The 16783-nt window shown below is 40.9% G+C and overlaps 1 protein-coding gene across 3 annotated transcripts in view; it reads right to left on the reverse strand.

The window, feature by feature from the left end:
- Nucleotides 1-5120: 5120 nt before the first annotated feature.
- The window catches only part of LOC126262746 (chromosome partition protein Smc-like), a 52127-nt gene continuing 40464 nt past the window's right edge, over nt 5121-16783 (reverse strand). For 2 of the 3 annotated variants that reach the window (XM_049959555.1, XM_049959556.1), the window contains 2 exons: nt 9995-10118; nt 5121-5645 (listed from right to left, as the gene is read on the reverse strand). In XM_049959555.1, coding sequence (XP_049815512.1) covers nt 5376-5645; nt 9995-10118 — 394 coding nt within the window. In that variant the 3' untranslated portion in view covers nt 5121-5375. The remainder of the gene's footprint in view (nt 5646-9994; nt 10119-16783) is intronic. The other variant, XM_049959557.1, reaches the window with a different exon arrangement.

Below are 16783 nucleotides of genomic sequence, written 5' to 3' on the forward strand. Positions count from 1 at the left end.
CGTTTCAATAATAATCACGTAAAACATCGATTAGTGTGTGGAACCAAATTTTCAATCCTGATCACGAACCTACGCTGAGTCCTCACCTAAGTGCTACTAAAACCCAGCATCCTGATTTAAATGAGCAATTCTTGCATTCATGTGTTTGAAAGTGATTTTTTTTTGTCTAAAGTTAAAGGAGTAGTAAAAGTTAAAGCTAAAACCACAAAAGTGAAGTTGGATAGGCTTCTGCTAAAGTATCCTTAGTTTATTATAAAATCTAGTTTTGTAGGATTACACTGCAAGATTGTGTAAATATTATTGCAAAGAATACCTGCTTCACAGGTAATTAAACTTCAAGTACATTTAAATCTTTAATGAACAGATTTACAATAGTATTGATAGAAGAAAAATTATGCACACTTAACACATTCGCTGCCACTGTAATTGGCCTTGTGATGTCATGTAACTTTTTTTTTAAATAGAATCTCAAACTGTATTGATAAAAGTAATGGATTTATTTTATTAGTAAAAGATTAAATTTACTCTCATGAATCAAATTTTTTTGGGGCGCACTAAGGCATCAGTGGCATATCAGGCCACATTCTGTAACGGGTGGCCATGGACGCGCTAGTGCATCACGTTTATTATTCCAGAAAATTGTCACCATTTAGAGTACTACATTTTTATCTTATATTCAAAAATAAAACCAAACATCCTACTGACAAATGACATATTTATTGAACAAAAAATATAGTAGAAACAGCATTCAAAAACAAGATCTTTAAGAAATTTCTGAAATACAATGTATGTCAACTCTCAGAAAAGATACAATCAAGAACTTTACCGATTACACTCAAACAAATAAAATAAATACAAAGTTCAAGAATAGTACCTACACATAACCTTCGAAAAATGAAAGAACAACAAAAGTGCTATCTGCCTTTAGAGGTGGTGAATAACAATAATTCAAACAATACCCTGCTTTATTTGCGCAATCTGGGCACTCTTAAATCGTGTCTGTTCGTTGTCCTCAGCTGGCACATTATCTGCACTTTTTCTCGGTGTTTTTCTTTTCCAGTTGATTCCCGTTTTACCACATGTTGGGGATTTCTGACTGGTCATTCTACCTGCTTTTGTGACAATAGTGCTCTTATAATACTGAGTCTGGATTCTTGGAGGGGCATTTTTGTGCCAGATTATTTATTGTGTAGGGCATGTGTGTTTTTAGCATAATTTCCATAATGTGGATAAAAAGTTTCTTGTACCAGCGTATGGTTTTTCGTTCCGAGGGATAATATAACAACATCCGATCGTGCCGATCGACTCCCAACATAAATTTATTGTAGTTTACAATGGCCAAGGGCTTAGATTTCTTCTGCTTTCTTTTGTTTTCAGCCTCAACCATTTCATTTGTAAATGCATTAGAAGTGTAGCAAACCTCCCTCTTATCAAGCCACTTACCTATCATAACTCCTTCCGCAAATCTGCCAACGGCTTCACCTTTTCGTAATTTTGCCTTCTGTATTTCCTTCGGTGTATTCTTCCTATTTGCCCTCAGAGTTCCCGTGCAGTGAGTCGTCTTATCCAGAAGCAACGCCAATGTGAAGCTATTATAGTAATTGTCCATGTACACGTGGTGACCAGCATTCAATTTTTCATCCAGCAAATGAAGAACAATTTTTTGCGCATGGCCTCTTTCTCCTAAATCATCCAGCATGCCAGTGTATACCATGAATTTTAGGACCATTCCACTGTGAGTTGTCTAAATATATAGCTTTATGCACCATTTTTGCTTTTTAGTTTTGATGTATTGGTGGCAATGTAATCTTCCACACCAAAGAATCACTGGTTCGTCCAGTGACAGTTCCTGTCCAGGATAGTACACTTGGCACACCCTTTCAGTGAAAAAAAATTGATAATTGGACGTATTTTATACAACCTTTTAGATGGTTTTGGTTTGCCCTATTTCGGATTTTTAGAAAAATGCAATGCATGTAGCATTAGAAGAAAACTTTTATGAAATACTATGGGCAGTTCCTTTTTCCAATAATCCTGGAACTTCCTCATCTTTACATTTCCCATGTGCAGGAAAACTCCCAAGAACACTAACAATTCACCAACCGTCACATCTTTTCAACAATTTATTCGTGATTGTTCTTTGGTTCCCAACAAAAGGAATAATTCAATTGCATTTCGATTTGTTCCTTCTACAACTTTCAATAGAAATTTGTCTGTCAGCAAAAGATGAAAATAATCTAAGGGAGTGTTTCCTGTTGGTTGAATTAGCAGTCCCTCATTTTTTATGAACGGGCAATTTACCATTCCAACTGGCTCACTTTCCCATGCAACACTTACAAGCTACCCTACCATTCCTCCTGCCCTTTCCCTCTCACTTGGATTCACAGCCATTTCTACAGTCTTGTCTAAAGCAAACTTGGCTCTGTCAGACTCTTCACTGGATTCCCACCCATCCTCCCCACTGGCCAATTCCGTTTCCGAATCGCTTTCTTCTAATATTCGTAATAATTCTGCATCCGTTAGTTTTTGAACGTTTATTGTGTCCCATATTTCACATTTCTTAGGTTCTAAAGGGCCCACCGTGTCACAAATTTTTTCCATTTTCAGTCCCACAATGGAGAAAAACTGCAAGGAAAAAACGCGAACCGCACCTGTAAAAATTGAAAACAATACATTCTTAGAGTGCCTGCACGATAGACCACACTGAATGGCTGTGTCCGACTAAACCGTGGTGTCTCACAACAGCTGTGTGTCTCGCTGCGCAGGCGTGTCCACAGCATGTGCTCCACTATCGGCCGGGCACGCTATTGCACCAATGGCAGCGAACAGTTAAAGAAGGTATTTTTGGTACTCATCATGAAAGGTTCCTTTTTTTGAAGCTTATTAAGCTCAGTGTTGTATTTTATTGTCTAGCAAAATAATTTATGAACTACTCAAAGTGAAGTGAAATGAATGATTAGCTTTTAGAGTTAGTCTTTACTATTGTAATCATCAAAGAGCTTTGACTAGTGAAACTATACTAGTTTATGGGTCCCATTCATAACCTCCACCTATTAAGAAAAAAAATTGAACTATTACTGTTACTGAGGAAAACTGATATGTAGATGAGCTTAAACAGTGTATCTATGATGTTATTCATCTTTATTTGTGTTTTTCACGTCAGTCAAGATAGAAGCCCCTCATGTCCAAATTTAATTCTGCACTTCATGCAGTGACATTTCAATATTTGTTTAAGCAACGATCTTGACTGTGGCTGTAATTAGTATGAGCTTTGTGCAAAGTTGCTCCCCATAAGTTTGTATCCTGTTTGCTATTCAAAGGGAAATCTCGACAAAAGTAATTTCAGTAACTAATATTCAATTTTCTCAAACATATTTTTCCAAATTAAAGTGCCTAATTCGGCTGGTGACCATTCATTCTTTTTTCCATTCATTTATGATTTTACCACTTTCATTAACTCCCCAGATTAAAGCCTGTTTGGTTTTTCTGTTATTTCACCAAATCCAAAATTATAGTCAGACACCCTTGTCCATTACACACAAGCGTAGTCGAACTTCGAAATCCTGTCTGATGGTGTTTCAAGGCACGTTAGTGTTATTCTCTTCCATTTCTATAATAGTGCCTTTAAGTTTATTTTCCTTGTACAGTCCCTCTATTTACTCCTTTCACCTGTCCCTTGTTTTTCATTTGAATTCTTTATATTCGTACAGCTACTTCTCTTTTTTTCAAAGGCATCTTGTTTTCCTGTAAGCGGCTTGCATCTTTCCTCTTGTTAAATGTGCTTCTAAATCCTTATATTTACCTTCCAGCCATTCCTGCTTAACCATTTTGCACTTCCTGTCAATCTCATTTTTTACAAATTTGTATTCCTTTTTGCCTGCTGTGTTTGCTAACTTGTATTTAGTTTATTCTAAGTGTCATGATTTTTGAGTCAAGTCATATGAAACTTTTTAAAAATTTTGATTCCTTGCTCACACTGTTTTAAATTCCCTCAGAGTTCTGATATGAAAACTTTTGTGTAAGATGTGTCAGATACTGTACGATTACCAGACTAATGTTTTTTATTTGAAAGTGTCATCTTTCCATAACAAAATGTTAAGTGAACTAGTGTGAGAAATTTAAACTCTACTGTAAAACTACAAGAGAACTTTACACGGTGACAGGTTTGCTAAACTCTTGTTATGGTACTAAAACTAGATTCACTAATTTTGATGCACTAATAATTTTTCAGTAAGGCTGTCATGCCACTGCAGCATAGCCCATACAGTATGTAAATACTGTGGTGTTACCGTCTGTGCTTGGCATTTCAGAATCAGTAGTATGTAAAATGCAAAGAATTACAAGTATTTACGCTGTAATTTTAAGATAGTATGCTATAGGTTGGTGCTATCTAGTGCCTGACCATGTTTTTCTTTAACTCCTCTTGGTTGCCTATAATTTTTAAATGGTTTGTTGTTACTGTGAAATGTGCTGAAGATTGTTCTGTTTACATTTTACAATTTCCAATTTCCATCACTGGAATAAGATATTACTGGTTCTTATACCAGTATTATTTACTGTACAATTTAAACAGTACATGAATTAGGCCAGGGCTTCCCAACCTTTTCAGCTGGTGGACCCCTTCTTCAGTCGAAAATCCATGGTGGACCCCTAGTCAGTCAAGAGCAGAGTAACTTTAAATTTTAGAGTGAAACCCATGGGAACTGAAAGCTTCTTAACTGAAATTCCATGTTCCCAATGACCCGCCCTCCCCAAGTATCAATAGCCTTTGGTTTAGAGATGAATGAAAACAACTTGAAGGTCAAAAATCGACTTATGAAATAGGTAGTGCACTGACAAAGCAAGTTTAACATTTGATGATGCCTGGGGCCGCATACGTACCAGTGAGCACTGTGACTGGTCGACAAAGCTCGCTCCGCGCATGCGTAAAATGTTTCAGCACATCTACCGCCATGTGTCGGCGCACAAACGACCCCCGTATTGTTGCGAAACAGTCGATCAGAGAAGCCGCATTCTCCGGCACTAAACTGTGTATGCGTTCTCACTTAGGAACTGCAAAGGCTGCTTGGGAATGCGGCCTGAAGTAAAAGTACACGTTTTTCACAAAAAAAAGTGATGAATTTGATTTTCACATTTTTATTCAATAATTTTAGTCATTATTTTACACGATTCGGTGAAGGATGACCGCGGACCCCTAGAAAGAGGCGGTGGACCCCTAAGGGGTCTGCGGACCACACGTTGGGAATCCCTGAATTAGGCAATAAACACACATTTAATACCCTGAACTTTTTACTCATTTTATGTAACATTATATTCCATGCCAATACATATGTAAAATAATCAATCATCATATTTGGAAACCTTATATACAAAACTTAATGTGGGGAGGGGAAAGGAGAAGGCATAGTGCAATTACTTTTCCCTAAAATTTTGTCAAGAACTTCTTTTTCCACCTCACGTAATTTGTTGTGCATATCTGCAAGCTTCTTTCTTGCTTCAAAAAAGTCAGGAGGAAGCCCCTTGTATTTTTTCAACTCTGTCTGACATCCTACAATTTGTTTTTTCATCATATCAACATTTTTGAGTTTATCAAGAACTCTTCTGTGCACTGGACAGTCTGTCACATTCAAAGCATTCAACTGCATCTGAAACAAAGTTACAGAATTGCTTTTATTTTATAATACATACAGTAGTAGGAAGAAATTTCTGGGAATGTTCATTTACAGCACAGCACTGTACGGGTGGGGGAACTGAAAAGTGTTGGTCCCCAGTGGCAAGGTCATCAGCACCCCTACACTTATGAAAAAAATAATAATAATTGAATGTGGAGATGAACCTAAAAGTGTTTTACACACATGCACTCTAATCTCACAGTCGCTCTGTATCACATGCACTAAAACCAATTAGGAGAGAAGAGAGTAACGCAGAGGCGGCAAAACGCAGAGGAGGAGATCGTTGACAGTGGACCGAAATCTTCAGAATGCACACAGAGTGACTAAGGGGTTGCCTGGTCTCTTAATAACTAGACTAGGCAACTTAACCATTCGCTCCAGGGTCTTTCCTACAGAGCTTGTTATGCGATACTCCAGTAACTACTGGGACATTTGCAGTTCTTTTCTGATTTGAAGAGAGGGATCAGAATTGTCTCCCTCCACGAGTTGGGGAAGCTGCCTGTCTGCCATATTAGATTAAAACATTGGAGAAGGATTTCCTTTGATGCCACTGGCAAATGTCAAAGCATCCACTACCAGATTTGGTCATGACTGTGTGCAGTGTCACGAATCTGTCAGTGCTATTCGAGCTCCCAGATGGAGAAAGGGGAGTTGTAGGCCTCATAACTGTTCTCCATCTTTACAGTTGCAAGATAGCAATGAAACACCAGATCTGGCTTGCACTGGTAGTAGTTTGTACATAATGTCCGACTAACATCTGAGCAAGATGGTGTTTGGAGGCACCCCTGTTTCAGCACTGTTGCTATCGGCAAATGGCTGCGTTTACCGGAAATCCTCACGATGGCTTCCCATACTTCTATAGAAGAAGTGGAATGACTGGTGGAGTCCACGAAAGATTGCCATGATCTTTTCTTACTCTTCCTAATGACGCGTCAAGCATTGGCCCTTGTGACTCGAAAGGCCCTACAGTTGTCTGCTGTCAGTCGGCGTTTAAAGTGTTTAAGAGCCACATGCATTTCCCAGATTGCAGACTGCCACTCTGTCCACCAAGGTACAGGTCGCCTCCTCAGATCTGAGGACTGTGGGATGGAGAGGTCAGCAACACGATGGATCACTCATGTGATGGTCCACCCATCCTTGGACCCTATCACAGTGTTCGAAACACAGCAAGCTGGCTCAAACGCATCCGGTTAGCCCCACTGACCATCCACTTTGGGGGCTTAACTTCAGGTGGTGAGCCATTTAGTAGGTGAAGGCAGATTGGGAAGTGGTCACTGGAATGAAGGTCTTCAATGACCTCCCACTGAATAGTCGGCGAATGCGGGAGAACAGAAAGAGGTCAATGGCTGAGAATGATCCAGTAGCAGTAGAGAAATGTGTGTGAGTAGCCATGTTGAGGATGCACAGCTCATGAGATGTCATGAGGCCCTCCAAAACCTGACCACAAGGGCGAGTATTGGTAGAGCCCCCACAAGACACGATGGGCACTGAAGTCTCCCAGGAGGAAGAATGGTTGTGGGAGTTGTGCTGTAAGATCCGTGAGAGCCTCAGAGTCTAGTGCATCTTGGACAGGTAAATACATTGAGCAAACAGTGATCCTTCAACACACATGAATTTGAACTGCAACAGCTTGCAGGTTAGTAGCCAAAGAGAGGGCAGAGGAGTGGTGCACATTAGTGACAAACACTAACACCTCCCTTAGCCCTTTCCCCTCATAGGTCATCCTTGCAGTATAGCACTGTTGCACAGAGACATCTGTATCTTTAAAATGTGTTTCTTGTAAACAAAAGCACAAGGGACCTGCCTGTGCCAGGAGTTACAGTTCCACTGTATTATGGAAGCCACGTCATCAGTGCAGTTTTAATTTACCCCTATCTTTTCACCAGGGAGGTGAAGCACTTTAAAAGTGAGGGGGAGTGGAGGGGCTGCCTGGGTCCAAGACATCTAAACTCCATGATATACTCCTCATCAGTCAGATGGGAAAGAAATATCTCTTAAGACACCCTGAACAGCTATTGACCCGAATGTCTTGAGCCTTTCCCTGCACCCTGTCCCTTGGAGGATGAGGAGGAAAGAGGGTATTGAGAGGCACTCCTTTCCATGTACCTTCTAGATAATGAGGAAATAATGTTGGTCTTGCCCAGTGCAGTTGCCTGGATTGCTTTGTCCTTACTCCTTATCCCTTGACATGTACACATCCAAGTACAGGTGCTTGTGGTGGCCACAGGCACACTAGGCATCTGTGTCTAGGCGTCCCCCTTGGGAATAGGTTTCTGCGCTATGGAAGAATATGAGGTGGCAAGGACAGGGGGGTTTTCATCACCTTATATTCTTTTTTGACTTCGGCATAGGGGATCTGCTTGGCCACTTTTATCTCCTACATTTTGCATTCTTCAGAAAAAACAGGGTAGTGTCTGCTCCAGACTGGGTGGTTCCCAGAGCAGTTTATGCGAAGTCGCAGAGACGGGCAGTCAGTTCCAGCGTCATGAGCTGCTTTTCCACAGTTCCTGCAAATAACTTCATCTCCACAACTCATGGTTGTACAGCCAAAATGCTTGCATTTACAACACCACATAGGGTTTGGAATGTAAGGTCGAACATTAAGTCTAAGGAACCCCACCGTAAGATGTTCAGGCGATGTAGGAGAATTGAATGTGAATGAAAGAAGCAGTCTTTTCAATTGCTCCATTATTCCAGCATGTTCATTGCTCCACATCGACTATTCCCTGGGATGCCCATTCTTGCTTCAGTTGAGAGAGGTGTGCACCTCAACAATGATATAGTTGTCCAGTTTGTGATTTCTTAAGGTCTACTTGCTATGACTTCTTAGTTTCGACAAACAATGAGCCATTGCGCAATTGTTTTACAGATTTTAATGTTCCAGCAAGGCCTTCCAAACCCTTATGGATATTAAAGGGGGACACTTTCAAATGTCCCCTCCTTCCTCTTTATCACCAGAAACACGCTGTTATTCTCGACTCCATGAGCACTGCTACTACAGTCAAAATTATACTTATTTCCCGCTGGGAGGAAAAGATTATGATTTCGAGGGTTCCATCTTGGTCCCAAGAGCAGCTAGTTTAGGAAGGGTCCACTCCGACAGACCCACGTGCCTGAGTAAGCCTTATACAACTGAGGTGCGGCAGGTTCTCCATAGGTTGCCCGCTAATGACTGTTTCACCTCAACAGCCATGCATCCCATCAGTGCACAGCACACCTTGAAATTGAGGTGTTTCTGCAGAGGTTTATCCCATCCTCGCAATCCAGGTGGTCAAGCCAAGATCCCCGTACCCTGAGACACACAATGTTCCACTGTCACGCCACGCAGTGGTTGCTGAAGCATGCCCAGAGCTTACGGTGTACGGTGACGGGATTGGCGATGCTTACCAGTCCCCAGCTCAGGAGCCACGGGGTTGCCAAGCCTGTACCCAGCAAATCAATGCTGAGCCCCTGGGGGCTTAATGGTACGAGAGGGACCTATTGAGAGTAAAAAACCATAAGCAAAGACAGGGGTTGGAATATGTCCAACAAATAAATGAGGACACTTAGTGCAAATGCTATCAGCAATAAGACAGATTATCCCGGAGATACGAAGAGAATATCTCTAAGTAGATTTTGAAGTTTATGGCAGAAATGTGCACATAACTACCAAGTTACAATGAAACAAGGAGGAATGAGGCAAAAGTCATGTATATTCTGATACTCTACATGTAATATTTACTTTTTCTCTGCAAATGTAACAACTAAATTTCACTCAGCAAATCACTATACAACGCATGGCACAGGCACTTCTTTCAACATGGTCACTCATTGTACTACTGTGTTCGCATGTAAAGTGAGCGGTAAAAATGACAATGCCTGAGTAGGCACTATAATCCTCCTCACCTCCTACCAGATAATCCCGTTTAATTTCTATAAGCATTTAAGAAATTTTGTATGCATTACATATGGTATTACTTTCCTGGTAACAGTTCTCTGAATTCCTTTGACTACATGATCCTTTCTCCAGATCCTCTCCTTTCACATGTTTGCTTAAGTTTAAAATCTCTCCTCCCCCCCCCCCTCCCCCCATTTGTTGTCCCACTAAGTCCTACATCCATTATGTAAGGTTACTGTATTAGTTTATGTGCAAGTCTGATCAGTACTCAATGATCTAACTCTACAGTAGCTGTGTCCTTGATGTCAGTCACGTTACAACACTAAACAAGTTTCATGTTTATCTTTTCCACCCCCAAGAAGAATACATATTCTAAAGTTCATTGTAATAATATATTTTAACAGTTACAAATAAATAAAAAGCATATTGCAGATGAACAGCTCACCTGCAGTTCATGAAGTTCACTCTTGCATTTCTCTATTTCAGATGACATTTCTGTTGATTCAGTCTTTTTTTTGTCCACTTCTTTAAGCAATATATCTAAATGTTGCTCTTCCTTCGTTCTTTGGCTGCATTTGCAAGAGTTTAAGTGACAGCAGAGGAAAAGTTCAGGCATATTAGTACTATATTAATGGAACATAATACATATTCAACACAGCAACAACAACAAGAAAACGCAACAAAGAATTTACTATTCACAATTTATAAGTTTTCACTACTACATTATTGTGCTACAGCCTTTATTATGCTTCATCAGCATAGTGTAAAATGCACATTTAAAGAAGAGTCAGCCAAGTGGATTCCATATTATCTAAAGTATTCTCGTATCTTTAAACTGGGGAGACAACAACAGCTGGTTAATGAAATACAAAGTGAAGCAGAACTATACTGACAAACTTCCAGAGTTCGTTCACAGACACCTCTAGTATCTTTGTGTAAGGGACTTGGGGTCTCCAGCAGCTATTACAGAGTTACTTAATTTCTTAAGGATACAGGGTACCCGTCAGACTTCCAGAAGAATATAATAATTCCAATCCCAAAGAAAGCAGGTGTTGACAGATGCGAAAATTACCGAACTATCAATTTAGTAAGTCACAGCTGCAAAATACTAACGCAAATTCTTTACAGACGAATGGAAAAACTGGTAGAAGCGGACCTCGGGGAAGATCAGTTTGGATTTTGTAGAAATACTGGAATACGTGAAGCAATACTGACTTTGCGGCTCACTTTAGAAGAAAGTTTAAGAAAAGGCAAACCTACGATCCTAGCATTTGTAGACTTAGAGAAGGTTTTGACAATGTTGACTGGAATACTCTCTTTCAAATACTAAAGGTGGCAGGGGTAAAATACAGGGAGCGAAAGGCTATTTACAATTTGTACAGAAACCAGATGGCAGTTATAAGAGTCGAGGGGCATGAAAGGGAAGCAGTGGTTGGGAAGGGAGTAAGACAGGGTTGTAGCCTCTCCCCGATGCTATTCAATCTGTATATTGAGCAAGCAGTAAAGGAAACAAAAGAAAAATTCGGAGTAGGTATTAAAATCCGTGGAGAAGAAATAAAACCTTTGAGGTTCGCCAATGACATTGTAATTCTGTCAGAGATAGCAAAGGACTTGGAAGAGCACTTGAACGGAATGGATAGTGTCTTGAAAGGAGGATATATGATGAACATCAACAAAAGCAAAACGAGGATAATGGAGTGTAGTCGAATTATGTCAAGTGATGCTGAGGGAATTAGATTAGGAAATGAGACACTTAAAGTAGTAAAGGTGTTTTGCTATTTGGGGAGCAAAATGACTGATGATGGTCGAAGTAGAGAGGATATAAAATATAGATTGGCAATGGCAAGGAAAGAGTTTCTGAAGAAGAAAAATTTGTTAACATCGAGTATAGATTTAAATGTCAGGAAGTCGTTTCTGAAAGTATTTGTATGGAGTGAAACATGGACAATAAATCGTTTGGACAAGAAGAGAATAGAAGCTTTTGAAATGTGGTGCTACAGAAGAATGCTAAAGATTAGATGGGTAGATCACATAACTAATGACGAGGTATTGAATAGGATTGGGGAGAAGAGGAGTTTGTGGCACAACTTGACTAGAAGAAGGGATCAGTTGGTAGGACATGTTCTGAAGCATCAAGGGATCACCAGTTTAGTATTGGAGGGCAGTGTGGAGGGTAAAAATCTTAGAGGTAGACCAAGAGACGAATACACTAAGCAAATTCAGAAGGACGTAGGTTGCAGTAGGTACTGGGAGATGAAGAAGCTTGCACAGGATAGAATGGCATGGAGAGCTGCATCAAACCAGTCTCGGGACTGAAGACCAGAACCAGAACAACAACAACAACAACAGGGTACTTATAATGGTGGAAAAATCTAAATTTTTTAATGACTTTATTGAATTCTATAGTCTTTCCTGATTACATCAATATACACATTACAGGGTTTCAAATGAAGAATGACCTATATATACCTTATTTTAAAGTTACAGTCATGTATGCCAGCACGCCCCCTTTATTTCTGTTACAGAAACCAGTATTATTTCGAAAAGAACTGAACTTTCTGTTTCAAGCAATTATAAGTATGATACATTGTACATGTCGGTAACAATGCAGGTTCATAGTGTCTGTAAATGATTATCTTTGATATTATTTACTTTTGTTTTGCTGAAGCAGTTTGTTCACTTGTTACTGAATGTTTGTTGCCCAAGTGCTACAGATAATTGTGGAAGTACATATCCTTTAGTGTGCAATATACACTAACTAGGCCACTCATCAAGAAATTCAATAAAAGGAAATTCTGTGGTAACCAGTTCATGAACAACTCAAGCTGCACTGCTGAAAGTAACCTATGTTTCAATTCTGAAGGTAACCTATGTATCAGTTCTTCAGGGAAGGAACTCTCACATGGTACACCTCCTGGCGATCCAAATTTTTGTGCTAACAATGACCTTGTTTGTAGTCGATTTTTTGTTGTTGATGTGGGCATCATCTTTGATGAAGGAAGTGTCGAAGTGTAAACAATCTGATGGTGTAGGCTGTCTGGAAATAACTGAAAAACAAAGTAGCAGGAAGGGTTTAGTGTCAAAATTAGTTGTCCTGTGTAGATTCTGCAATAAATCTATCTCAAAAATGACTTCAACCATTGTGCATAATTCATATGATGTGAATCTGAAGTTAGTGTATGCAGTGCATGCAATAGGAAAAGGAAAAAAGGCTGCTCAAACATTTTGTGGTTTGATGGACCTTCCTTCCTTCCTTCCTTCCTTCCTTCCTTCCTCCTAACACCCCCCCCCCCCCCAAAAGTAGGTTCAGCAAGTACATAAAAATACTTTTAAGTGCCTTGACAGTTGTGCCTAAAGCATCTATGAAACGTGCAGTAGAAGAAACTGTCAATTGGTGTTGCACTTGATGGGACACGGCAATGTCGAGGACCTCGTTCCTTGAATGGTGTTTTAAGTGCAACTTCTCTGGGGAACGGAAAAATTGTTGATGTTGCGTGCTTATCTAAGTACTGCCACACCTTTCATGGTAACACTGAAGGACATATTGTACATCAGTGTTCTAAGAATTATGATGGTTACAGTGGAGGTATGGAGTATGATGGAGCTCTAAAAATATTTCAGAGGTATTAGATATAAGAAGTACCTAGGCAATGGGGACCCTAAAGCTTTCAATAAAGTTAATGAGTTCAATATTTATGGTGATAACTTGGTAACAAAACTGGAGTGTTCTTGACATGTGCAAAAGAGGATGGGTGCTAGTTTGAGGAAGCTATGAAGAGAAATGAAAGGAAAGTTGCTATCTGATGGAAAACGGTCTGGCCGAGGCATATTGACAAACTGAAATAGACCTCCCTCAGAGTTATTATGGACTGGCCATTAGACGAGCTGCACCTCTGAATGATGTTACAGTAATGAGAAAAGTTGTATGGGCCACCTACTCTCATAAGTTGTCCACAGGTGACCATCCTGTTCACTGACTTTGCCCTAAAGGAGCAGATTCTTGGTGTGGTTACCACAAAGCAAAAGAAAGTGGTCAAATATACCATCCTAAGCATTCTCTCCCTGAGCCTGTTATAAATGAAGTAAAACCAATTTTTAGAGACCTGAGTGCCCCTGTTTTGCTTAGTAAATGTCTTCATGGGGGCCACTCAGAATACAAATAAAAGTTTCAACCATTGTATAAGGGGAAGATTACCCAAGAATGTTTTTGTAGGACTAAATACACTCCTGGAAATTGAAATAAGAACACCGTGAATTCATTGTCCCAGGAAGGGGAAACTTTATTGACACATTCCTGGGGTCAGATACATCACATGATCACACTGACAGAACCACAGGCACATAGACACAGGCAACAGAGCATGCGCAATGTCGGCACTAGTACAGTGTATATCCACCTTTCGCAGCAATGCAGGCTGCTATTCTCCCATGGAGACGATCGTAGAGATGCTGGATGTAGTCCTGTGGAACGGCTTGCCATGCCATTTCCACCTGGCGCCTCAGTTGGACCAGCGTTCGTGCTGGACGTGCAGACCGCGTGAGACGACGCTTCATCCAGTCCCAAACATGCTCAATGGGGGACAGATCCGGAGATCTTGCTGGCCAGGGTAGTTGACTTACACCTTCTAGAGCACGTTGGGTGGCACGAGATACATGCGGACGTGCATTGTGCTGTTGGAACAGCAAGTTCCCTTGCCGGTCTAGGAATGGTAGAACGATGGGTTCGATGACGGTTTGGATGTACCGTGCACTATTCAGTGTCCCCTCGACGATCACCGGTGGTGTACGGCCAGTGTAGGAGATCGCTCCCCACACCATGATGCCGGGTGTTGGCCCTGTGTGCCTCGGTCGTATGCAGTCCTGATTGTGGCGCTCACCTGCACGGCGCCAAACACGCATACGACCATCATTGGCACCAAGGCAGAAGCGACTCTCATCGCTGAAGACGACACGTCTCCATTCGTCCCTCCATTCACGCCTGTCGCGACACCACTGGAGGCGGGCTGCACGATGTTGGAGCGTGAGCGGAAGACGGCCTAACGGTGTGCGGGACCGTAGCCCAGCTTCATGGAGACGGTTGCGAATGGTCCTCGCCGATACCCCAGGAGCAACAGTGTCCCTAATTTGCTGGGAAGTGGCGGTGCGGTCCCCTACGGCACTGCGTAGGATCCTACGGTCTTGGCGTGCATCCGTGCGTCGCTGCGGTCCGGTCCCAGGTCGACGGGCACGTGCACCTTCCGCCGACCACTGGCGACAACATCGATGTACTGTGGAGACCTCACGCCCCACGTGTTGAGCAATTCGGCGGTACATCCACCCGGCCTCCCGCATGCCCACTATACGCCCTCGCTCAAAGTCCGTCAACTGCACATACGGTTCACGTCCACGCTGTCGCGGCATGCTACCAGTGTTAAAGACTGCGATGGAGCTCCGTATGCCACGGCAAACTGGCTGACACTGACGGCGGCGGTGCACAAATGCTGCGCAGCTAGCGCCATTCGACGGCCAACACCGCGGTTCCTGGTGTGTCCGCTGTGCCGTGCGTGTGATCATTGCTTGTACAGCCCTCTCGCAGTGTCCGGAGCAAGTATGGTGGGTCTGACACACCGGTGTCAATGTGTTCTTTTTTCCATTTCCATGAGTGTACATTAGAAGTTGGTACTAGATGCAGTGATATGTTTCAATGATGGAGTGATAGGAAGGTTGGAAGTCCTGAGAAATTTAGGCATAAAATGTAGCTCTAAATATGGAAGACCAATTGCTTGCGTGTGACAGACAACGGGTGCATGAAGCTGAAAGATTCACTCTTCAAGTTCCCAAAGAAGCAAGCAGTGCTAAAAGGAATTCTAAGAGGAAGCTCAAAGATGAAGAAATGCTGCAGGAAGATGACTATGGTTCAGAAATGTTCTGAGACATGGTACAATTGGACTCTTCTCTTCATTTGCAATTTCCCCGTAAATTGTATTTTTCAGAATTCAGGTACAAATATTTCCTAAAGTTTATAAAGCACTGCTCTAATTTTTTTCTGTAACTTGCAATAGTCCATACTTATGTATTAGACTTAAGCTTTATTGCAGAATCATCTAAATTATAGAAAAAAAAATAACATTTTTACTAGGAAAATTATAAAAATGTAAGATGTGATTTTTTAATCCTTGCAATATACATAACAGGTGGAATTAAATAGGTCTAGTACCTCAGCCATGTCATGCATATCTGGTAAAAGTTTGGTCTCATTCAAATGTATAACATTGGATTAAATGGTACCTTAATTTGAGGAAGCATTTTGGAAAAAAATTGCATCTATTTCTTTGTAATTTTTTAATAACCCAAAGCAGGTTCAAAAATATTCAAAATACTTCCAATTTGTTTAGAAAGTGTGCTGCATTACCTGATATCAACAAAAAATCTTTAACAGAATCTTCTGTCGGTTCTTGGCAGAACAACATTATGATAAATGAAAAGCACCAGTTTGCTTTTGTTCCACAGTATTACTTTTATTGTATTAACCACTTTTTGGCTTATAAGGCCATCTTCAGACATTTGCAGTAAATGTCCAAAGATGACCTTATAAGACAAAAACCGGTTAACACAATAAAAGTAATACTGTGGAACAAAAGCAAGATGGTGCTTTTCATTCACCAAAAAATCTGTAAAACATATACATTATAAACGGTGCCTGAAAGAAATAGGTGTTGATTTTTATATAATATTACACAATATTGAGCCAGAAAAGTTCCCTGTTTTGTTAAAGGATTTCATCTTGCTTTCAGCTGGTAGATCTTTATTTTGCAATTGCAATTTCAGCACTAAGCCATTCTCAAGCATAAGATTTTGACACACAGGTTGAGATAACTATGTAATAAGTATTTCATTTGGTTTCTTGCCCCCAGTTAGTTTTGTATCTGCACTGCACTGAAAATAGTGCACATCAGTGCAGATCTCTATGTTTTCACAAAAACAGGAGTGATTGTAGTAACAAACTGAATAAGAAATAATTACATTATTACTCTGCAATGAGCCACGAGAGATCAGGGGTCCCTTTTATCTTCAATACTAAGAAGGTATGCTTGAACAACCTCTGGAAGTTTACATTACGCTGTTGGTATTCACCACTGATATGCTTCACAAGTGTGTCGAGGCACGGTAGTCCTGCACTCTGGCAACATATGCAGAGTGTATGTGAGAGTGAGTGAGTGAGTGAGCGAGCGAGTTGTGTCGATGACTGATGAGT

The sequence above is a fragment of the Schistocerca nitens genome, chromosome 6 (genome assembly GCF_023898315.1).
Source record: "Schistocerca nitens isolate TAMUIC-IGC-003100 chromosome 6, iqSchNite1.1, whole genome shotgun sequence".
NCBI classification, from domain to species: Eukaryota; Metazoa; Arthropoda; class Insecta; order Orthoptera; family Acrididae; genus Schistocerca; species Schistocerca nitens.